The 25167-nt window shown below is 38.9% G+C and overlaps 1 protein-coding gene across 1 annotated transcript in view; it reads left to right on the top strand.

The window, feature by feature from the left end:
* Positions 1-25167, top strand: part of MYO3A (myosin IIIA) — a 113989-nt gene that overhangs the window by 80072 nt on the left and 8750 nt on the right. Inside the window, exons 22-31 of the mRNA XM_035319448.1 lie at positions 730-859; positions 3351-3430; positions 4063-4140; positions 6722-6927; positions 8957-9068; positions 10453-10615; positions 11275-11361; positions 14580-14703; positions 15835-16813; positions 17501-17639. Of these exons, the coding sequence (XP_035175339.1) occupies positions 730-859; positions 3351-3430; positions 4063-4140; positions 6722-6927; positions 8957-9068; positions 10453-10615; positions 11275-11361; positions 14580-14703; positions 15835-16813; positions 17501-17639 (2098 nt within the window). The remainder of the gene's footprint in view (positions 1-729; positions 860-3350; positions 3431-4062; positions 4141-6721; positions 6928-8956; positions 9069-10452; positions 10616-11274; positions 11362-14579; positions 14704-15834; positions 16814-17500; positions 17640-25167) is intronic.

Genomic DNA, 25167 nt, shown 5'->3' with positions numbered 1-25167 from the left:
ATTTTATTTTATTTTATTTTATTTTATTTTATTTTATTTTATTTTATTTTATTTTATTTTAAGATTGTCAGTGGGTTGTTTTTTGTGCTTTCTTTTGAAATTAAACATGCCGGTATCTTCTACCTTTTGTCACCTTTTGGCCAGGTTTTCTTGTGGTTCATTTCATGAGTCCTGGAGGTACATTTTGAGTTAGGTATGCTGTGCCTACATGTGTTTAGAGAGATTTCAATTGCAGCTTGTGACTTTGAAGGCTGCCTCTATAATTCATACAGAAATCTCTGGAAAGAAGGTAAGTCCTGGGGCAGGTGTGGCACGATATGAGTGGAACAGAAAGACTGCACAATCATATGGGTAATCCTGTTTGATAGGGTTGAAAGTAAGCACAGTGTTACGTGTTTACACCTGAACTGGTGTAAAGGAGGACTACAGTATGGTTGTCCTATTGCTGAATCCACACTGGCTAAAACAAGTGTTAACACATCTGCACTAGGGAAAAGAAGCATCCCAAACTTCTTTGGAGTAATAGATTTGCTTTTAGTAACCTGCACTATAATGGTTCTCAGTATTGAAAAGTAACAACTGTCAGTGATCCAAAGAAAGACTGTGAGTGAGAGTGAGCCTCATGGCAGAAAAACTGTTTGTGTCTACTATAAGCCACATGCCAGAGTACTTAAATTTACAGTTATTTTCCAAAAGCCCATAAGATGCATAAATGCACTTTTTAAACAGGTTCTATATAATGCAAGTGGATTCCTAGCCAAAAACAGAGATACCCTGCCAGCTGATATCGTGCTGCTACTGCGATCATCTGAAAACAATCTGATACGCCAGTTGGTAACCCACCCTCTTACAAAAACAGGTATTGCTATTCTGGTTATCTTCCTATCCTCCTTCTCTAGCCTTCATGCTGACCACTGCTGGGTTTCATATGACCATTTATTGATGACATTATACACTTTGTGGCTTAACTTTCCAACCCTAGAATCTATACAGAATGGAGCCCCTGCCGTCTCAAGCTGCAGGGGAGGGACTGGTCTGGTCAAGTGCGAAGGAAGTGGTAGAGGCTTCTTTCAGGGTCCCCTCTTCAGGTTAGGGGCACGGGACAGGGAGTGGAGTGCATCACTTTTGTTGAGGACTGAACAGAAAGGATCAGGTAAGTCACTGGCCTTTTTTGGACAGGGTATATGTAAGTTGCCTGTTTGTCTCAGTGCAATTTTTCTCTAAAGTAGTAGAGAACCATGGTGGGGCTCCTAACATCTACTGCAAAGAGTGAGGAGACACTCCTCCATTTCCCAGTTTTAGTTCTTTATAACATCTAACTGTTGAGGTCCTAGTAGTGAACCCTTCCTCAAGGAGTTTGTAAGGGGGTGGAAGAAAGTATATGGCTCTACAGAAATTGCTCCTAAGTTGCACCTTAGATGAACTAGGCCCTTTGTACAGTGTCTTATTTTCCTTTTTAAGGTGGTAGGTAAGTCTCCTTACAATCAGAAAATCTAAGTGGCAAATACCATTTGTGTCCTGTCTTTAAATTCTACCATGAAGTTACCCAGTAACTGCTGTTACATTACGTATAGCCAGGCAAGAGTTATTTGTTACTGTGTAGTACTGCTCCCTGTGTGAGGGCACTGATGCTGTACAGTAAGTACTTCACAACATTACTTTCTTGTAACTACAAGGGAGAACAGGAAAGCTAAATTAGAAGAGCCTAATGGAAATTTCTCTAAATTTTTATCATAGCTTATAAAAACTGAGGTTTTGGCAAAGCCACTATTTTTCACAAAGGCAGCTTTGCTCAATTCGGTCCTTAAGGTCTTTTTTAAGCCAGTATTCTTAAGAAAGCACTAAGCACAGTGTCCTTCCCTGAACTTTTTAACGTGTTGATATCTGCTAAGATTTTAAGCTATAATTTCTGTGGAGCCAAGGTCAGAGCCCAAATGGTCCCAAGAACTTTTGTAATGTTTTGCAATATAACTCTGAAGGTTGTTTCAATCTTCTTGTGAAGTGTTATCAAACATTGTGTGTAGCCTTTTGAAAATGACCTAAACCATCCACACCCAGCCAACTAAAAGCTAGAGTTCTGGTCTGTCATTCATCTAGAATCAGTGGAAATGTAGAGGTATATCCAGAGTCCAACCCATCCTGCCCTGCCATCTCAGGTGTTTCTCTTAGGATGGGATAAATCTCCATTGAAGGTGCCTCTCTTCATGGAATACAAGAGGGATCCTGTAGACACCTCATGTCCAGATAGCTAATGTTAGGCATAAGTAATACTCACTCTTTCCATCCCACCCTGTGACATTCAGCTAAGCACAGGGTATTTTTGGCACTTGATATCATCATATAATACATGACACATTAGCTGAGCATCCGTATAGTTGCAGCTATTTATCCAACTCTTATCCACCTCTTCCTGATAGTAGCTGAGCACAGAGAGGTTACAGGCTCTCACAATGTATAGTGAGATGTCAGAGGTATGATGTTATTAGTAGAAGCAATTGCAGCATGCAGCACTGGGTGGGGTTTATCAACATAAAGTGACATTGTGTAAAGGCCAGAAGCATTTTCATTATTCCTTTAGAACATCAATTTCTGTATAAACCACTCCTGTGAACCTGTTCCAAATCATTATGATAGGGGTAGTACTTGACTAAGAGTTCCAAGGTTGGTGTTTTAAGACAATGTCTGTGATAGTAAACAAAAAATGAACAGTGACCTAAAACACTACCACAGGATTGTCCATTTTGATTAATTGTAAGCATCCCTCCCTGGGACACTTCTGGTCCACGTCAGCTAGCATTCTCCCAGGAATACCCAGGCACACGTCACAAGAAAGTGCAGGCCAGCGATGATTTCCAGTGAGCTCTGTGAAAGGACACAACCCTATTTTTACCGGTTAGTTAGAAGAGTAGAGAAGTATACAGTTTAGCTGTAGAGATTTGAGTCATGCCATGTCACTTGACCTCAGGGCCAGAGAGGGGTGCTAGCACATATTTTTAACTAATATATGTGTAGCCTTAGGACTAGGATAATAAAATAACATCCTTAGGGTAAAAGCTCATAGATGCTAGAAGATACACCTTTTTTACCTTCTGCAGCAGTCTGTTTATTTTTTTGCTCTAGTAGGTGACATAAGTGCTGAAGGAGAAAAATACAGCCCATGTTCCATCATCGTGCAATTTCTTAAGGGCTTGTTCCATCCCAAGGGTGAAAAGAGAAATGAAGACATGCTCAGAAATAGTCAACGACCTTTATAATCATATGGTTACACTGAATAAGGTGGTTCAGCATATGTTTTAGTTTAGATGAGATCTAAGCATTTTGGTAGGTTGCATTCTTTCATCTTCCCATAGGTAACCTAGCACACAGTAAAAGCAAAACTACAATCAGTTACCAGATGTGGACCCCCCAGAAATCAATCAGTCATACGAAGGTAAGAAGACTGATTTTGTGATTCTGCATTTAACCTTATTTTAAACTAGAAAGGCAATACTGTTACTGGTACTAAAAGTGAGCAAGTAACCCCTTCGATGGTTTTCTTTCCCTCTCCTGTTTTCTTTTCTGTTTAGCTGGATATCTTTGTGTTGTGCAATTCATATTCCTTCCGTGAGGTAAAAACCTAACATTTCCCTTTTTTCTGGCTATAGTTTTAATAACAATTTCAGAAAAAAAAAAAAAAAGTACTTCCTAGCTATATTGTAGCAAAAAGAGCAATTAAAATTTTGGTGTGGAGTATAGTCATGTTCCGTAGAGAGTGACCACAATAGCAGTGGCACTGGAATAACAAACAGGACCTCAGACATTGTCAGGTTATTTGTAGCAGTTATTTAGATGTTCTGTTATCAAATTGTGTCCTCGGTGTGTGAATGTTTGTGTATTGTGTAGCGAAGTAACGTAATGGTGTAACTACTTTGTGCTAGTGATCATGCAGTAACTTTCTCAGTTTTGAGTACTTATTTTTACTTGATGATTTTCTCTGAGGGATGGTTTGTTGAGGCATTGGAAAAGGCACTACATACTCAACAGAGATAAGAAGTGTCTTTTTTTTTCTCTTCATCCATATAGAATGAAGCAGGAGATACTGGACATCATCCAAGAGAGACAACCAGTATGAAAACACAGACAGTTGCTTCTTATTTTAGAGTAAGATATCAGATATTTTCTTTTTCTTTTTTTTTTTTCTAGAGTAGAATGCATATTTATTCTTTCACTTTTTGAAATGCACTTGTTGACTGAGAGTCAGCAGTGATACATTTAGAGTTTGTAATCTGCTTATAGGGCTCAGCAGTCTGTGCAGTACAAATATATAAAGGAGATTGTGATGTTTCATCTTTAATTGTACTCAAACACAGCCACATTTCCATCATGATGATGCAGGATGATTGATATGAATTGTCTTTCACTTGCCTGCTTTTCCCCAGAGGAGATAAGGGGAAGTTGGATATCAGTCATATAGCATTTCCTTAAGAGTTTAAGAAGTAGAAAAGCAAAATTAATTAATTTGGAGCAGGAGCTACAGAGGAAGATCTTGACTCCACAGAGGCTATTCTGAGTGCATTCTTTTGGCTCTTTTATCAGTGCTCTTCATTTTTCCAGGTGCTGGCAGTGCTGCTGATCCTGCCATAGAAAATAGCTGTGAAAAGCGTTGTTTCCTCCAAAGTCATGCACAGAGTTGGCTTAATGGGGCCCAACTCTGAATTTACAGCTCCTGTTATCTCCCAGAAAAAATGTAAAGGTGGCTCAGGTAATCTTCATGACCTTTAAGAGTTTATTTACATCTATGAAAGAGAACAGTAAGGAGCAGGATCTCTGTTTAACAGATTTAATTGCACAGCATTTGGGACTGTCAAGGATAATTCCAGCCCAGGTATCATGGTGATCCAAAGCTGGATGGCATTTTAACATTCTGGGTAGAAAAATGTATTAAATCTACTTCAAAGCTCCTGTCTTTGATTCAGTGCATTACCAACAAATCTAGCAACTGATGCTGTGAAGGGTTCATTATATTTGCACTTTCCTGTTACTATTTTCTGTAGTGGAAATCCCTGCTCAGATCATGCTAGCTAATGCTCTCAAATGAAGATTCAGCTTCATCCCCCCAGGTTTACTCATATGCAGATACTCAAGGGTGACTGAAAAAAGCATCTGCTATCTTAGGCTGAATAGAAAAAATATATATATCCATTAGCCTGCCGTATTTGTTTGTGTTCCATCGCCACATAAGTGATAAATCTAATTAAGCACTTTGCTGCTTGTTGCAGCATTTGTCCAAAATGGGATTGCATATTTTAATAGGAAACATGTGTCCCTTGATGTCCTACACCAATTTCCTGTCTCTAACCTATTGCTGAACTGCATTACATCCTCTTTCTGTTGAGTCAAGTTGAATCCTGAGTAATGAGCCACTTCACTTGTGTTTCTATAAGATATTCCCATGAAGCAATTTTATGAAATACAAGTCAAGCTTGTTTACAGCCAGATTCACCTCAGTTGTCATGGGGAGCTACAGACAGCATCCCTCTGTCAGCCTGGCACCCTGGTGAGGTGGGAAGAGTGCAACTTTTGAAATGTGATTTATTGCATTTCTAGTTTTACCCTCCTCAAAGGTTTGTTCCAGCTGTAGTGTCACCATAAGTCCTAATGAACAGGACATGCTATATCAGAATAGAGTAAGCAGCCTTCTTCCAGGCTAGCTTTAGGTTCCTCCATTCTTAGGAAGGGGTAGGAATATTTACTGGCTTGCTGCACTTCCACTGTCCACCCTTAGACTGATGATTTACTCTCTGGACAAATAAAGATCTTGAAATATGTGACAACAGTTAAAACAAACAAACAAAAAAAAAAACATGCCAAGTGGGTGGTTGTAATTGCCTAACAAGAGAAAAAAATGAAAGAAATATAAGGAGAGTTTCTATCATAGATTTAGACAAGCTGATGTAGCTGGGAAGAATGGAGAGGCTTCCAGGGATACTGCCCTTTCATCAGGTCTGACAGCATTTAACAGCCTTTAACAGCCACACTGTCACTATTAAAGCTCAGTAACAGCTGCACAATCCAATGCCAGGCTAACTGATGCAGTTGCCCCGAACACCTGTTTGTTCTCTGTCTTCAGTATTAGGCATAAAATGTGCGTTCATGTGCTTGTGCATTTCATGAGAATAAGTGGTATGCTTTTAGAAATATTCCTCATTTAACACTTCCCTTCTGCAGTTGTACTCAAGAATTCAGCTATGATCTTGCAAACAGTGCTTTGCTTCTGCTGAACATACAGCCTGATATGAACTTGGTGTGGCAGACTCAGCCTAACAGCTGCTGTTACATCCACTGGTCTTCAAGGGAGCCTGCAAAAAAGAGATCATTTTTTTAGAACCATAATTAAAGATAATGCTGCTTCCAAAAACAAAGCAGGTGTTCAGTTATTGCCAGTACCACAAATTTTGCATATACCAAAACTGTAGTTTGTGAGAATGTCCTGGGCTGACTGCGATAATGCCCATTTGGAGTCAGTGTTTCTCTCGCATAGTGTATATGCTGATCTTTTAAAACTAGAACTGTTTTGGGACCTTTTACTTCGTCTACCATTAAAGTACCAGCTTACTGAAATCTAAATGGGTTTGCACATGAAATAAATCCGATCATATGAAATAAAATTTCAGCTACACCTGGACCTACATAAAAGTTTTATAATTATCCTGATAGCAAATATCTTGTTCCTTTCTTGCAGTATTCCCTGATGGATTTGTTATCCAAAATGGTTGTTGGCCAGCCTCATTTTGTCAGGTGCATCAAGCCAAACAATGACCGTCAGGCAAACAAGTTTGATAAAGAAAAAGTGCTGGTTCAGCTGCGCTACACCGGAATTCTGGAGACAGCAAGGATTCGAAGACAGGGTTATTCACACCGTATACTCTTTGCTAACTTCATAAAACGGTAACTTTGATGTGAAGAAATGCCTTTTTCTTTTCTATCATTGCTGCCCAGTGTTGGCTAAGCATCCGCAATGTGTTCAGCGTGGTATTTAAAGAAAAATACAGAGACACTTCCTGTTACAAAAGAGGTTACAGGCTGGATGACAGGATAGCTCAGGCACAAGATCAGAATGACTGTTCCGTTCTCCATCTGCATTTGGTTAAATTATTTGTCTTGCTTATAATCTGAAAATTTTCTTCAAAGATTTGAGGGTTAGAAATGTAATGCTTCAACTTGAAATGGAGAATCTGGAGAAAGCCTCTGAGAAGCACCAGCATTTTCCTGACGTTCAGCACTGTGCAACATCTGTGTTTGCAGGGGGTGATAATTTGGAGTGGCTAATCTAGGGCTGAAAAGTTCATTAAGTGTACAGTTCTGTTTGAAATATGCTTTCTAAGTATTAGTCATTTGATGAGAAGAATAATGATCTCAGTATTATTTTATAATCCCTTTAACTCTCTCTTCTTCTGCTGCCTCAAAAAATTAATACTGAGCATTTAACCTAGATTTCTCCTTTACAAATAAAGACGCTGATTATTTACCTCAATCAGAATTTAAGACTGATGGAATGGGGAGAAAAGCTGGGAAGAAGCAAGCAACATCCACTCAGACAGAAATGCTTAAAAGTAAGGTGCACTAGAAACAGAGAGATAGCTGCAGAGTGCTGCTGGTACATAAGGAGAGGAAAGACAAAGCAATGCTTTTATAGCACAATATCTGGAAAGAGTATTGCTGGGACTATTACTGTCTTGGAAGAGTACAGGATGGGAAAAGGTAGTCATCACTGCACCAAGATGTGTTGTGGCTTTTGCTTGCTGCTTTTTATCAAAAACTTCACTGTGCATGTAAAAGAGAGACAGTCAGTGAGCACAGTGGGGAAGCTCTCTGAAGAATGTGCCCCCCATTGCAGTGAGGCTGTGCAGGTCTCAAGCACTGATGATACGGTGCTCACACAGAAATGGACCTTTAATAAGTACCTATCTCTTTGTCTTTCTTTTATTATTAGTTGAAATTTACAGGTAGACCTGGGATATATGAAAAGTTATTTTGTTAAAATAAACCAACTAATTGTTCAATACAAATATATATGTGTATTTATATATGAATCGGTCATCATAATGCAGGAATAAGCATTGTCTCCTTTTTTTCTGGTCCTCTGAGGAAATTGTTATCTTCATCTAAAGTTGGTACAACCCAACTTAGTGTATAAACTTTGAGTAACAAGAGAAAAAGCAGAACACAGAGTCAGGAACACACATAATGGTATTCACATATTTTTTCTGAATTAAAAACAAACAAACAAAACAAAACAAGAGAAGTATAGTTCATTTTGTAATGAAAATATGTTCTGGAAAATGCAAGTGCTTTCCTACCTACCAGCTGAGTTGGTTTGTTATAGGTAATTTTTATGCATGAGCATCCTGACCCCTGTTCTCAGACAGAGTTAGTTCTGAGAAATTAGTTTGCCAAATTAAATGCTTACATGATATGTCAAAACATCAAATATTATGTTCCAGAAGGATCTACAAAGCTGAATCCAAGAAGGTAACAAGAGCTGGGATGAATCTCACATGTTAACCATCCAAGCACTTGAAATAAAATAGGAAATCTTTACTACATTTCTAGATATGAAGTAAGCTAATTTAGGCACAAAAACACAAATATTTTTATCTTGCCACTGAAATCACTTTCACAGAGAGTCACAGCAGCAAAGGACTGGCACACAGCCCCATTTGGGTTGCACACTTTTTAAAACCTTTTAATGTTGACATAGAATTAAACAGCCCTCCAGGGTGTGCAATATGTCACTCATCCACTTTTAATTGAGTTTCTTAGTGCTGCATATAAATCACTGCTATTTTTTGTGTGCTTTTTTTTTCAGTGCTATGTTTTCTTTCATGCAACTGTTTTTATTATTTAAATGAATGATTTAAATGTATTTGAATATATTCACCATTAATGGAATAATGAATCATATATTTGTCTTTAGGTATTATCTCATCTGTTACAAAACAAATGATGATCCTCCAGTCAGCCCAGAAACCTGTGCTGCCATCTTGGAAAAAGCTCACCTGGACAACTGGGTTCTTGGAAAAACTAAAGTAATTAGTTATAGATAAATACACTGTAACAGCATTATTGCACCATGTCACTGTTAATTTATTAGGCAATTGGTTTTCTTACCCATTTCATTGGAGTAGCTGTTGGTCTCTCCTGGTACTAAAACAAAAACAAAACAAAAAAAAACAGACTTTGCTGGGTACTGTTCCATGATACCTGGCTGAAATCCTGAGCCAGTAGTGTGTTAAAATTCTGATCGACTGTAATGAGGCCACAGTCTGCCTCACCCGTACAAAGCGGTATGTGACAATGACACTGCTTGCATCATTTTTCCAAAAATGTGATAGTAAGGATCAGCTCATACTTCTTCCTTATAGCAGTCAGACGCACAAGGAGAGGGGAGAAGGTTTTCGCCTTCCAGCCACAGGGGTCTGTGCTAGAGTTTGTTGAGCACTGGGAGAAGACATAAATCTCAGATACATTAAGTCGGAGGAAGGCTTTTCTTGATATACAAGAAATATGTCTGTTCCCATACTCCTGCCATTGGTTCTAGCTCACCAGTCTTCCAGTGCACCCAAGAGCACCCCCCGCCCCCAGCCTGACATGATGGATCCCAGGAGATCTGCCAGAAAAAAATAAGCTGAGAAAAATAAAAAAATAAGAAAAATAAAAATAAGCTAAGAAAAAAATAAGACAAATACTGCACCAAGTCTCAGTCTTCTAATGTGACAGAAGTGCATGGAAAGGGGAAAAGGACAAATGGATCCCAGATGGATCCTAAACTGCACGAAATACAAAAACACCTCAGAGCAGAAGAAACAACTCTTCTTCTGAAACATATTCCTGGATAGGCTGGACAAACCAGGAAGTTACCTCCTCCTCAACCTTTATTTCCCTTTGCTCTCTAAGTGAGCCTCATGGATAACATGTAGTGAAGGGAAGGGTGTTTTGAGATATGAGATCTATATTGTAAGCTTACTTAATTAGAGTTAACCTTTATCTGTACTAGAGTGATCAAAGATCACAGGGAATTCTGTAAAACAAGAGTAATTGTTGTCTTAATTGCACAAGCTCTATCTACAGATTTTATTTTAAACTAATGTATACCAGGAACGTGTTTGTATCCCTCATGCTGGGCTAGTTGTTAAGGATCTATATGAGCTTCATGCATGATAAAAACAATTTAGTAAATAAACAATGCCTTACATTTAAACTGGAAAAGCAGAGAGGTTGTAAGTTCTAGATTTGGATCACCTGTATGCAGTATGCATCAGATTTCTGAGGTTAGCGAAACCGTCAGGCTCTTAGGTTTGAAAGCAGATTTGTAGTTACAGCCCGAGGTTTTGCACTGGGACTATGAAACGGGGCCACTCTGTCTAAGCCGCATTAACTAGAACTACTGCTTGTCTGCTTACTCTTTTTAAGGTGTTCCTCAAATACTATCACGTGGAGCAGCTGAATTTAATGCGAAAGGAGACAGTTGACAGGATTATTTTGATTCAGGCTTATGTCAGAGGGTGGCTGGTGTCAAGAAGATACAAAAAGATAAAGGAACAAAGGGAACAAAGTGTTATTATAATACAGTCAGGTAATAGCTTTAAAACATTTAACATTTTCCTTAAAGCTAGCACGTGTTTGTAGTTGATAGATGGACGTGCATGCCGGATGTGGATTTTTCTGTTTTCCTGCTGTTACATTTGATAAAATATCTAATATTTCATGATATCTGTTTTTATGGAGATAAATTTCTTTTAACCAGTTTATGACAATCTTCTTACTAAAGCTACGTTTATCAATGTTGCATTTAAAGATAGCTTTAACAATGGAAGGACATGATTGCATTAATGATACTGTTATTAATAATATTCTGACATGCTCTGACAAGGTTGTGCAATATAATAATGAAAATATAATGTATTATCTGTCCAAGACAATAAGACCAATTATGCCTTTGATGAAGACATCAGTTGAAATTTTCAATATATTTCAAACAGCATCTTATTTTACATTTTGTTTCTCTCATGTTTGTATTTATTTCATTCTTAATAATGTTACTCACCAGAAAATGTAGTTTTTATGGAGATTCATATTGCTTGTGCTTTTTTGCCATTTTTGGAAAGATAAAGCCTTGAAAAAAAAATATGAATATCTTAATGGAGGCCTATAATTCCTTACAGACTCTTTTTATTTTTAAAGCCTTTTTGTGTATCTTAATGGATTATTTATTTTTTTCACATCTCTTTTCAGCTTACAGGGGTTTTGTTGCTCGTAAAGAATACACAAAAGCAAAACGTAATCAAAAAATGGAAAAATACATTGTTAGACTTCAAGCAAGTAAGAATTGTTTGCTTTCCTAGTTTTTAACGTGCTATCCAAACACAATATGTTGATCCAGATTCTTTGCTGTTACCTAGCTACACTGATTGACTATGCTCATTTACAGATTCTGACGTATAATTTATCTATTATATATCTATATGCAGTGGTTGAGGCGGGTCAATGAAGTCCACTACGTGTACCTCAAAGCAGCATAGAGGCCCCTTCCACAGCGGGGAGGTGGGCTGGTTAAATGCCATGGCAAGACTTTCACTTCTAGTTTGTTATGTCTAATTATTGCAGCCGATGCTGTTGAAGCCCTGTATGAGATTATGTGCATATAACGTGTGTGCATGCTGTTCGGTTGGGAATAGGTTTTGCTACATACCAGTTATGTTTGAGAAGACTACAACCTGTAATTTCACTCATATCTGATTCTTTTTTTGCCAGGACTCATTCTGAGCTAGCAAATTATTCTGCCTTTTCTGCAGCAATAATCACCTTGTACTTTGTGTATACTACATGGCATCCCTTTTTCCTTCCCATATTTCTGTCTCTCCTGTCCCTGCAGAGATGCCCCAGAGCCAGATGTAGTCTAGGCAGCTCCGAAATCAGTGACAATACAACTCCGAGAGGCACAGGTCTGAAAACAGCTGGCACAAATCCGCACAGAGCTTTTAGTAATTACAAAGGCTATCACACATAAGCTAATGCTGCCAGTACCCAGGCTATCTAGATGTAAACTTCCTCTAATAGGCCTGCATGAGTATCTACCAACACTAGTGTTGGTTTTAATCATTGTCACAAGCATCTGTTAATTGCATTGAGCCAATATTAGAGTGTACTGAAGAGCACTTTGCTGCAGTCGGTAGAATTTTATCAGCATAAAAAGCAACCTAAAACCAGAATAAAATTCAGTGATGTGCCAAAAGTAACTATCCATCTGAAAGTTGTCAATTGTTGTAGAATATTTTCAAATGCAAAAATATGAATTTATCACTTCACTCATTTTGTTGATCTCCACAGTGTTTCTTCTCATCCACCTTCTTTATCTTGAATGTAGTTTCATTTCAAGTTGTTTTTTTCAGTGCAAAAGAAGCTAAAACAGAAGGAAGTCCATTTGTACTTAACTCTCGGAGTATTTTTTCCTATTTTAAGTCACTACAAAACCTCTCTTCCAGTTTGAAAGAAATGCTTAGATAGCTACAATATCAAAACAAAAGCAAACTTCAAAAGTGAACCAGAATAAGTCTAAAAAGACCATATTTGGCTTACATAGCATGTCCACTGACAATGTAACTTGATATAGTTAAAAATATCTCCTTTTGACTTATTTTTATAGGGAAATTGAATGAGAATTTGCCCAAGAAGCCCAAGGAAGTCTGAAAGTATTCAAAATGTTTTACAATTTGCATTTTTCTAAAGCCCTGTCAGACAGCAATATGCAACCCAAGTGTGCCCCTTCGAACATACATTAACTGGACATATATCTATGTCCAGTTACCAATATGTAATTTATGGCCCTTTCATACAGTGCTTCTTACACCAATCCACTGCATCTAGTGTAGCCCAAACTGGTCTAAATTGTGAGTAGGGAATGCTAAAGCAAAAACAAACAAACAAACAACAAAGTAGCATAAAGTTTTATGAATGTGTTAGGACAGACTGCTTATTCTCCTTTCCTGTTCTTAAGTGAGCTTGACCTTCCTCTGTGATGCACAACACTCAGCACAGTTGGAATGAGAGTTCCCATATCTACCATCTCCTCAGGGTAGTTAAATCACCCGAATCCTCTATCCCCATAGTCCTGCTATTGCATTTGGAGTTAGAGTTCAACAGAAATATTTTGACAAAACACTTTGTTCATCTTATTTTGCCAGGGATTAGCGGATTTGTGCTGAATCTTTGAAATTGCAGGCTTGTCCAAACCACAGCACTGTGGAGTGTGTGCCAGTTTCCATTAGGAAATGATTTGCAACTTCAGGAAATTTTGAAGCAACATTATGAATGGGATTCAATTTCTGATTATGACACCTCAGTGTAGATCTCTGAAAGTGACCTAGGTTTCAAAACTCCTCTTATAGTGAGCAGTGCCTAGAGTTTGAGTAATTTTATTCTAAACCAACAAATGCTCAGCAAATTTGTACCTGTATTGGTATCTAGTGCCATTTGAGATGCCCCAGGTTATCCTGTCTGGCCTCCAGCTTATTTCGTATGGCATACCCAACTTTCTCTCAGCAGAAAGCCCAGTCTGTTTCGATGTGTCTGCCAGCTCCATGTGGATGCTTTAGGCATTGTGGAGCACTTCAGATGGCACTAGATACTTATGTGCCAGCAAGCATATCAAGCCCCTAGTGACTAGTCATTGGCTTTACCAAGAGGTTAGAGACTTAGCATAATTGCAAACACCTTCATATACGCACCTAACTTTAGTTACCTTCACCTGGAGCTGAATCCCAGTCCTTACACTACCAGCTGGTATAGTGGTGAGGGTGCATACGTGTCTGGTGAGAGACCTATCTTTGAGTCTTTATTTATCCCGGTTCACAACAGAAACTTGAACTTACACGTCCCACAGAGCAGAAGTACTGAGTATGCTTGCCACAGTGTGCCTAGTTATTGTGGAGCTTAGCTCACTTTTCATGCTGAGCTTTTTCATTTTGAATAATGAGTCTTTGCAAAAGGAGCATGAGCGAAATCTGCTGTAACTGCTGAGCTGTAAAATTTTCAGTTTCTCTCTGATCTGGTGAATGTTCAGCTAAGGAATTAAAGTTCCCAGCCTGTGCCAGAAGAGAGGCTGGTAATCTCTATAGCCTGATTGCCAGGTGTTTACCAGGGAAATAAAGACCTTGAGTCAAATCAATTGCCTGAACCAGGCAAAGCAGGTACGTGGTGCTGAGAGCACAGTGTTCTAGAGGCACTATGACAGTACTACAGTTCTGTGTCTTTCAATATCTTCCTTTATTTTTTTCATTTCAATAAAATACTGAGAAAGATCTGCTTGTGTCCTCATGTAGAATGGCTGCAGCTTTCTGAAATCCCTAAAGGTTTTGTGGGACAGAATCATTTCAGCTGAAGTGTAATCATAATTACCACCCCAGTCTGTATGCTCTCATTTCTCCCTTTTATTGTTGTTTGTTGTTGTTGTTTAATAATGTTATCATTTAACTCTCTGAAATGTTTGGGATACCCATTGTTTGTTGCCTAAGGTTGTTTTATATTACAAATTATGTCAGTTGCCAGAGGATACTTACTCAGGAAGAAGAGGAAAGAACTAACTGAGGCAAGGAGCAAAGCAGCAACAGTAATTCAGTCTTACTACAGGGGATATAAGGAGAGGAAGAACTTCAAAAGGATGAGGTAGTAATATTTTCCATGTCTTTTGTCACTGTGTCCCTTTTTAGTAACTACACTGTTAAAAAACAGGGATATAATCTAAAAGTGAAGCAAATTAGAATTATTCTAGATGTATATGTAGTAATGTACATTCACTTGGAGTTCTTTCAATGTCAGTAGGCAATTTTCTCATATTTTCAAATTTTCTCATATTTCTCAAATTTTCAAGCCCCAGGAATAATGGCATATTTAGGGAAAAGATAAACAATACTGTGTTTTACCTGTAATGTTAATGTAACTTGTAAATGAATCTCTTTTTGGAACTGACTCATTGCAAAAAAATGCTCAGACAAGAGCAAGAAATAGGCATCTGCAAGGAGCTGCTCTCATCTTAAGTCACTGTCTGATAAGCATAGGTGATAGGACAAGCAGGAACCTAGAAGACTTGCTCAGATCAGAAAGCTGAAAGTAAGGGGAGGTGAATCACATTCTAAATACTTCTGCAACATGGCTGTAGTCCCAGTCACTGAAGAGGAGCACTTTGCACATCACCATCTTGTTTTCAGTGACAGCATTTCAGTAGCTGGAGGAGAGGTAGAAAACAGCTGTGAATGAGTCAAAATTCTTTCTCAAGAGACAAAGGGGCAGAACAGTGTGACAGATTTCACCTGGCACTTAAATTTTATAGACAGTAACAAACACAGTGGAGGGAATAGGTCTTTTAAGTTTGACCTGGACCTATGCCCAGGATCACAGAAAGAAAACAGTCCAGTGTGACGTGAGGCAGTTTTCTTTCATTAATACATTTAGGCTTGTGTGTATTTATACACAGTGGAGGTGCTACAAATTTTCCGCCTTACATTCTTGTTAAACGTTCAATTAATTCTTTTCTGTTTTATCACCTGCCCTTGTGCAGCAATTTTCTGTGAACAGTTTAACAGGAATATCCCTTTTAACATTAAAAAGTATTAGTCAATAGAAAAACATAGATTGGTTTTCTATCTTCAATTCCAGCTATGTGCATTAAATCTTTCCCATGTTACAATGTATCAAATTGCCTTTTACTACACAAGCATCACCAAAGGTAGTTGCGAAGCTGTTACTATCCTTCATCTCCTTCAACTATAATTTCTCCCAAAATTCTCTTCCATTCAGGGAATCACTTAGAAAGAAACAAACTGAAAATGCATCATCCTTTAGTGAAAAGGAAAAGGATGAAGAACTTCAAGATAATGAGGAAAGTCCAGCTGGAGTGAAGAGTGTCCTTCCAAAAACAGAAGAAGAAGCAGCTATTATTGTTCAGAGCAATTACAGAGGCTACAGAGCACGTAAAAAAATAAAGGAACAATGCAAAAAAATAGGAGAGGAAGAACTATCTGCTGTCGAATACTTTGAAGCACAACTGCAGCCACTTCAAAATGTTACACTGGAAGAAGCAGTGAATGAGGAGATGCAAGATGAAGGTGATGCTGTTACTGATAGTGAGTGTGCTAGGGACAGTGACACAGGGAAAGTACAGGAGCAAAAGAAAATGCCTACTAAAGAAGAGACAGTTTCCATGAAGCAGAACCCTGCAGTAGAGCATGCTGGTGAAGGTGAAGACCAGGCATCTTTGGAAGAGTCATCCAGCAAAGCTTCTGTCAAAATCACAGCTGAACCTGATCTCCAGCAAGGGCAAACTAACCAAGACACACTCAGTGCAGATGGGCAAAATCAAGAATCCGCTGTGGTCCAGCCCAAGACCAACAGGGATGTGGAAAGAAACCATGTGAAACACGAAGTGATGACGCCTAGAGAATGTAAAGGAATTATAAGAAAAGAGTCAATAAGAGGCTCAAGGAAACAAGCTGAAGCAGAAAAACGAGGTTCAGAAGACAAAGAGAAGGCAGCAGTGGTTATTCAGAGCAATTACAGGGGTTACAGAAGGAGGGGACAACTCAGAAAAGAAGGGAAATTACCTTGCAAAAGTCAAGAGAAAAATATAAAGGAGCCAACAGAAGCAGTACATATTCAAAATAATGATCCCCAAACAACAAAAGATAGGGAAAACACTGTTACGGAGGCTGAGGACTCTAAGACGCTGAAGGGAGGCTCAGAGAAAGAGCCTTGTGACTTGGCAGCTTTTTCACGGCAGGTAAGAAGCTTATAAGCTAAATATGTTAAACATAACACAGTGAGCAATGACAGAATGGCAAAGTTATCTTACTGACTTCAGTGGAACCAAGTTTTCACTCTCTCAACTGAGACTGATGATTTTTAATGAGTGTTGCATAAAAAGGCATATTTGGGGCTGCGAGAGAAATACCCTTTTCAGGAAGGAGGGAAAGATGAAGTTAGAAAAATGGGGAAAAAATATGCCAGTTTCAACCTAAATGCAGAAGCTCTGGGTTTATTGAAATGTGCATTTATGAAGCAAGGCCCTTAATTCAGCATTTGAAACGTCTCTGTAAATAAAACTGTAAGTTGCTGTGTCAGTGCCAGGGACTTGCATGTGTGCCGACACATGTGCCTACAGTTGCAGAAGCTGTTCTGCATCCCGACATCAGCAAGACACCATCTGCTCACCTGGGCGAATCAATATGAAGGAGCTGCAGGACTGGGCTGCAGTGTGGGGTGTCGTACACTTTTTTGTTTGGTTGGTTTGGTTTGGTTTGGTTTTAAGGAGAGGGCTGGGAGGTAAGTGTGATAGGGGCCTGCACTGTAGTAGCTGGAGCAATACCTTTTAAATTCATTATCAAGCCCACCATTTTACCCTTGGTTACCTTGGAACATATATACTTATTTATATAATAATGAGAAATCCTCTGTTACCTTTTTTCAGATATCGAAATTATCTGAAGACTACTTAGTGTTGCAGCAAAAATTAAATGAAATGATATTGTCACATCAGCTGAGACCCGTGATGCTGTCCAAAGATAAGCAAACTAATGACCAACTTTCTTCTAATGTTTGTCAGTCAGGTAATGTTGAACCTTACTGTTAGGCAGACTTTGCATTTGTTAACAGGGCTGTCAAGAAACAACTCCTATTCATGGTTTAAAGGCCAGGGGACTAGAAGAGGAACTAGCTCTGGCTTCTCCTGTAACTCAGGCTGTTTGTTTCTGTACTAAGCCTCATATCAGAATGTGTCTGAAAAATACGTTCCACAGAAATGTCCAAGCATGACTGGGATTTACACATTTACCATTTTTCTAGGTACTTTGTTTCAGTGCTTCTTAAGATTGGTGAATGGATCATTATGAGGCCTAGACACAGCATATTTAGTAATAATTTTATTTGGTAAAAAATCCGCATTGACTCTTTTTTATTCATTGTTCCTCAGCAGTATATGTTATGGATGAGATGTGCAGCTGTGTTGTAAAAACGAAATATTTTTAGGTACAATGTCAAACACTTTGCCACAGTTTATCACGTTTATGCTGAGTAAAAGTTTTAGCTACACAGAAGTGCAACTGAGTCTGTCAAAACCTGCAACTCCTCCCCATGTTGGTGGGCATAACTTTAAAATTATAAGTAAATTCTTATTAATAATTAGCATCCATTTGACTTCTGTGCTTAAGAGATATAGAAACATCTGTTCCAGTTAGCATGGGCAGTAGGGCTCCCAAAATGTAACCATTCTTGGAGCAGATTAGGTGCAGGGGTACTGATAGGTGGAAGACATGGCATTCAGAGTGTGCCCCACCAGGAGGTCCACAAAGAGCTCAAGCCTTTTCAGTTGGAATGAATGTAATGGATTTTCCTCAGCCTGTTTTTTGGGCTGCAGGTGCAGAAGAAGATGAGGGCAAACATGGGAGGGCCTCCATTTCTGCAGGGCAGCTTGTGTCAGTCATGCCACTTCATTGCCTCTGGGAAAGAGCTCTGCTCACCTCTGCACAGCTGGGATCAGATGCAGAAGTGCCCTTGGGTGCCCAGAGCCAATTGTAATACTTGCATTATAACATTGTGGCTTTGGTTGCCAGGTTTGCCAAAACATCATTCTGATCCCATGGCTAAGTGGAAGAGATCCTAAAGGAACTTCACCCCCACTTTGCAGTCCTTTCAAGAGGTCAAGTATCTCAAATGAGGGCTTGGTGTTTAGAAAATCTAAACCTCCAAGTATAAACTGGCTGCTTCTAGATAATCTATGTAGATCAATCTGTTCCCAAAAAGTAACAAAAAGAATACAAATGTGAAGTTAAAAATGAAGTTCCGTGATCTTTCATTAAAGGCTGAATAATTTTTGGATTTGTACTGAGTTCTTTATTAAATATTGCAGATTTTTTATGAGGTAGATCTGAGGGATTAAAATGCGTGCTATGGAAAATAGCTCTTGGTTCTTACACATTCTTCTTCCAGAAGCCAGAGAAGAGAGGTAGATAGAAGAAAGAGAATACAAAAATCCCTGTTTAACCAGTTAAAGGTCTCATTACTTACACCAGTGAACACAGTGAAAGTGTATCAATATGTTCATGCCATGCGCAGAATAGCACAACGTCCTCCCTAAGCACTGCTATAAATTTAAGTAGCTCTGCAAGAGGCAAACGAATGTCAGAGCTTGTCACCTGTGCATGCAGCCCTGCTTAAAGTGGTTACCAGTCAGCCACTTCACTTCCCTTTGTTTTTGAAAATGTCACACTGTTTTACATCTCCGTGGTGTTATAATACAGTGTTTTTCCAATGGTGAAGTGTGTGAAAGTGCTGCTTGTTATCTTTTGGAACGTGGAAGTGAAGAGCGTCATACATTTCTTTGAACCAAGTCCTAATTTTTTAAAACAACAGTAAAACAGTTGTTGAGTGGCATAAGGACTTTGGTCTCATTTTGATGAATAGAAAGAAATATGACATTTTTACAAGCTGCTATTATGTGGCTTTAACAAAAGGAGGATTTATTTTCTTATTTTTTTTCCTGGCAAATGTGTGCATGTGCGATATGACAGCACTTTGCTCTTTTGTGCACCAGGCATAGTCTTTGAGAATGTTTTGATCCTTTTTTTTTTTCTTCTCTTTAATTTACAGGTGCAAAAAGTGACTGCTTGTTAATAATGTCTAATTGCCTTTCGCAAAAAAAATGTCAGCAATGGTAATCATAATCCATGTTTGGACAGATCTACTCTTTACAACGTGAATGCATTTCAAATGAAATAGTGGGTACTATTTGACCACGAAGCTACAAATGAATCCAGTACAAACAGAAATGTGCTACTAAAGCACAGGCCTGCTAGTGTCCTACTTTGCCCTTAAATGTTGTAAACCATGAGTTGGCCTCTACTATCTCAAACCAAACTAGCCTTTCCAGCCCGCTTACGGCTCTCCAGACAGTAACTCACTTAATGCTCTGCTCCAGTAAGTAAAACCGCTCCAAAGCCAGCTTTTAGTATAACCATTGTTCCCAATCTTTTTGTAGCCGGCTGTCCCATAATACAACAGGCAGTATTACACTCAGAGCTGGGTTTTGTTCCTTGGTCCTTCTTGCCCAGCTGGTCTGACTTGGGCAGCTGTAGTCCGTGTGTGCTGTGTTCGCTTGTCATACCTCACACAAGTCGTGTGGCTACTTGTGATAAATGTGACAAAGGTGACTTTTGACAGATGCTGAACTTTAAGAAAGCAAGAAGGTAAGCCAGCTGGCCTCTAGTCAAACTGTGTCCCTTCCAAGCCATGACGTGAAATTTCAGTCTCCACACCACTGTCACTCTGACAGTGAACAGCAGCTCGGCTGGCGGGATGGCAGCAGGGGCCTGAGCCTTGATTCCTCACATCCCCAGAAGCCATATTTACAACTGCTAAGCCTCACTGAAAGACTTTTCTTGGTATGGAACATGAACTTTTTTTTCTACATTCAAGCATAATTCATACAACAGGAAAACTGTTTACTTTTCAGTTAAGATCAATCAGGAGAAGATGCTGCAGCAATTCTCAGGTGTGCCTGGGAGCTGGTTGGAGCCTAAGCCTTACAGAACTCAGTCACAAGGCTGCATTGTCTTAACTTAAGCAGATATTTATTATAGCAGGTACGATCTACCTGGATGTACAGAATTTGTAAGTAAAAGTATGCCTATGATCATGTAGGTTGCACTGCCTACAAAACAGGAGTTACCAGCATCCATTTCTATATGCAGTGTAGGGAGATCACAGACAACTACAGAAAATAAAGACTTGAGATAATGTGCTGCAGACTGCCATGCTAAAGTGAAGCAGGTAGACATGGTGAGTGATGACTGTCATTAAACAGGGAGGAGCCTTCCTGTCCTCTTGCCTACATTAGGTGTTACAGTACAGTTTATACACACACGTTTACAGGATACACTTTTAGTGCAGGTTTCTCTCTAGGGCCACCTTTGCTGTCCTACCCTTGTGAAAGCAGAGGTTGTTAGCAGTTGTTTAAATCATGTACTATTTCCCTATATCTAATTACTCTGGTGCTTTACACTTACATATCTTCCTCAGCTTTGCTGGTTTTGTATGTCATTTTACACCTATAACATGTGAATTGTATTTTATAGCTTTATGCCAGATAGGAATGCTTGTCTGCCTTCATCAGTGGCTAGGTGGCCACTGTAAGTTTTAGAACTTACCTGCTCCTATAATAAAATATTTTATTACACTGCTGCCCACAGAAGGGGAGGAACTGTGGGACATCTGGGTGGCAAACTGTGACAAGTGTTCAGATTTTCAAATTTGTTTATTTTAATAAAAATGCAAATCCTGCAGTTTAAAGAACCTATGAGCCAAAATGTTAAATGAGTCTTAAATCTACAAGGTTAAATTGTTCATAAGTGAATTTAAAATGCACCGGGTACACTGCACAAGGTTACTGAACAAACAGTATTCCCTGTGGCTCAAATCATCAAGTAGGTTATATTTTCTTGTTAAATACATTCAGCAAACATAATGGCTACATCCCAGGACTGCACCTTTGGACTATAAGTGAGCCTTGGGGTTACTGCAGTGTTAGCATAGATGCACAAATGGCTGCTACCTAGTCGAAACCTGAAGGTGTGGGAATTTGATCGTGATGGGAACAGATTTATTTTTTTTTTTACCAGATGAATAATGGTGCTCATCTTTGTAAGGATTAAATGACAGTTCAAGTACAAAATATCTGGAAGAGAATTTTCTATATTTAAAATGAAATTCACTGGGAACAAGGAGCTCCTGTGCAGCTTAGAGCCTATTCAGTGACACAAGGCCGTGAGTCAGGCAGGGTTTTCACCCGGGATTCCTCCTGCTGTAGGCTGCTGCAGCACTGTTTTCACTGAGTATCTGGGAAGCCTTTGCAGGAAAAAGGGAGCTCTTCTAGTGCTGTGGGAGCAGAGCAGTATTGAGAGGCCAGTCTTTTCCTCTTTGCACAGAGGAACTGAGTGGCCAGTCATGGAGCACTGAGGAGTGGGACTGGAGAAAAGCAGGGCAGTGAAGTGCTTCTGCTGTTTGGTCATTCTCTGGGCACCAAGCAGCCAGGGCACTGGTTAGATCCATTGGCAGAGCATGAGATCAGGGAAATTGAGGAAATGGAGCAAAGCTATTTCCCTTAAACGTCCTCTCCTAAATAACAATCAGCCTAGGCCACCAGACTCACAGATATGAGAGTGTCAGTATCAGCCAGAGACTGAAACTGTGTCCCTTGGCAGGGTGGGCAGGACTTAGGCATGAGAGATCAAACGTTGTCATCTCCTGCTGGGTGCAACTAGTAAGTTCTCGGTCTCTTGCAGTTCCTAGTTCTAAGTTTGTGCCAGAATAATCCCCCTATGTTTTTCTAGATTGCTAAAAGCTTGTGCCCATCAACCATAATTTCCAATTCTTGGCATGGGTGAACATCCTATGAATAAACAAGCCCTAAAATTACTAACCAGAACTTTAAAATAGTGCTTTTTCTACATGCATTTCCCAAACTCAATTTACTTTTTTTTGGTACAATTAGCACAACAAAAAGAAATGCACGTAAATGTTGTAAGCGGTAATAGCTGTTAATTTATTGTTGTCATGTCCTGGAATTCCAGTTACTATCTCTGCATTTTTCTGATTACTTCCAATCTCCCCAACAAAACCCAGACAATTACTGGTCCTACTGCTTGTTTGGTTTTGTTGTTTTTGTTGTTTTGTTTTGTTTTTCCTGCTCATTTCTGGGACTAGCTTTATACTTCCTGTCCCCATAAGATGTGGAGCAATGCTGAATCAAACAAGTAACATTTCACTCAGGTGGCCTGCAGACAGGTTTATCTGTTTCTCCAGGTGGCCTGACAAACAGAGACCTTTCATCACGTAGATGCTTATCGCAGCTGTAACCACACTATTTCTGCAGTCTTCGGTATAAGATCTGTTGTAAGTCATATGTTAATTTACATTAGCATCCATGGATGTTGATTCCTCTAGATCGTTGTCTTCCAAGTTTATCATTGTACGTCAGGATGTGCGGATACATTTCAATGTAAAGAGCTGGTGATACTGACTCATCTTTATTCAAGCATTTCTTGCCTGTACTTGAATGTTTCAGACATGCACTGCTCTCTACAGTTTCTGTGGTCTGTGGCATACATTAAATAGGCAGCCACACTGTTCACACACCTTGGCTGACCCTCAGCACTGTAACTTGTTCGTTCTCTTGGAGAGTGAGCTTAACTTGTGTTAAACTTTCCACCACTGCTTGATCTGTATGCTGTGATGGTCTGCTTCGGGTTTGGGCAGCAGAGAGATTTAACTTCCTGGGCATGGATTACAGCATGGCACACATTCACTGTTAAGCTCAAAAACCTTCCTACAGGAGGATCTTAAGCAAAAATAAGCAATGAGGTATTTTACTATGGAGAGATCAGGCTTCAAAAGAAACATTTGCTTTGTTATGGGTTATAGAAGCAACATAATTGGTCTATTAATAAGTGAATGATTTTACACTTTCTGCTTCATTGCTTAATGCAGAAAGGTGTAGGCCATCTAGAAAACAAGCACATCACACTCACCATTTATCAGAACTGGGTATTTAATTTGCCTTCCACCAAGTAAATGATTTCTGGGATTATCAGCAGCTAATAAACAGTAAATCTTACTTTGTGCAGTGAGTTATCCAATAGCACAAACAACTACCACATCAGCTGTATTTCAGTTGCAATGAACACAGACATCTAAGTGCAGAGGGAAATCACAAGTTTACTTTCTGGTGAAACAAAGAAAGCTAAATCCAGCAAGCTACTTTTAACGTACTGTGTAATTTAAAGGCAAAATTCAGGATTGCATTTTCAGCCCTCTATGTAATTCTAAAAAGGAACAACGGATGTCCAAGCTTAGAATACTGGCTGCCCCAGCAGGGTACTTCTGTCCCCTCAGTTCTTTTGCATAGCTCATTCATATGTAACATGCATGAGCCCAGATAATTAGCTATTTTTTCCTAAAACCCTTATCATTGTCAAAATTATTTTTTTAAATGTAAGATGAGTCTTCTTTGCAGAGCACATATGCAAGAAGTGTACGACTAATTTCAGGTGGAATAATTATTGTCTAGAATAGGAAAATGCTTTCGTGTTTGACAGTGATGAATTATATAATGTAACAGCATACATTGTTATAGATTCTTGGAGGACAATAAAAAATCTTCAGGTATCATGAGAGTCTTTTCCTTGAGATTTTCTTAGAGCCTCCAATTTGATTTCATTTTATTTTTCCAGATTTTCATTCAGTCAGGATCTTTGATACAGTTTTTGTAAATGTCCTACATACAAGAATTTAGGTATTTCCGTTCAATTACACCAAATTTTATGTGCTTGGTTTTCTGTTTTGGTTTTCTTTGTTTGTTTGTTTGTTTTAAAGTATTGTTTCCAGTTTAGGCTCCCATTGTGTTTAAAAATACAACAGGGAAGGTTTGCCTCTATTCAGTCACAAATGGAAACTCAGATAACTCCAGGTGGCCCATTTGAAATGCAGCAGGGTACCAACAGCCCACACAGAGCACAGTCAGGCCTTCCATACCTACTCAAATGAAAGAATGTAATTTATATTTATTGCAAGTTAGTGAAACAAATATATTGCATCTAAATCTCATTGTTTAGCATGAATTATCTGTACCCTTACTTAGAAAAACACCATCGTTCTCGTAAGCGCAAAATGTTAAAAGGTACATTCATTACATGAGAAGCAGTCTGCATTTTAGATAAGAAACTAAAACAATAAATGTAATCATTATCCAACTACAATTTAAATTAACATTATTCATTCTGGCTCCTCTGTATATCCATGACCTTTACAAGCCTTTATTTATCACACATAACAAAAAACTTACACAGCTAATTTTGCAGGAGTCAACACTGATGTATTACTGACCATTTCTTGTTTTAAATGATCATGCTACCTCTATAATTAAAAAGTTGTCTGATGTATATGGGAGAGGTTTTATTTTTATAGTGTGAAAGAGTTTCTGGTGGCCATTAGAGAACAAAGTACATTCTTCCCTCTAAGACTCAATCACATGTAATTAGCACATCTGGATTATGGAGTCAAAGTTGTTTCATGTGAAAGAGGAGT

Source organism: Oxyura jamaicensis, chromosome 2 (assembly GCF_011077185.1).
Source record: "Oxyura jamaicensis isolate SHBP4307 breed ruddy duck chromosome 2, BPBGC_Ojam_1.0, whole genome shotgun sequence".
In the NCBI taxonomy this organism is placed as follows: domain Eukaryota; kingdom Metazoa; phylum Chordata; class Aves; order Anseriformes; family Anatidae; genus Oxyura; species Oxyura jamaicensis.
This window is presented reverse-complemented; position numbering and strand designations above follow the sequence as displayed.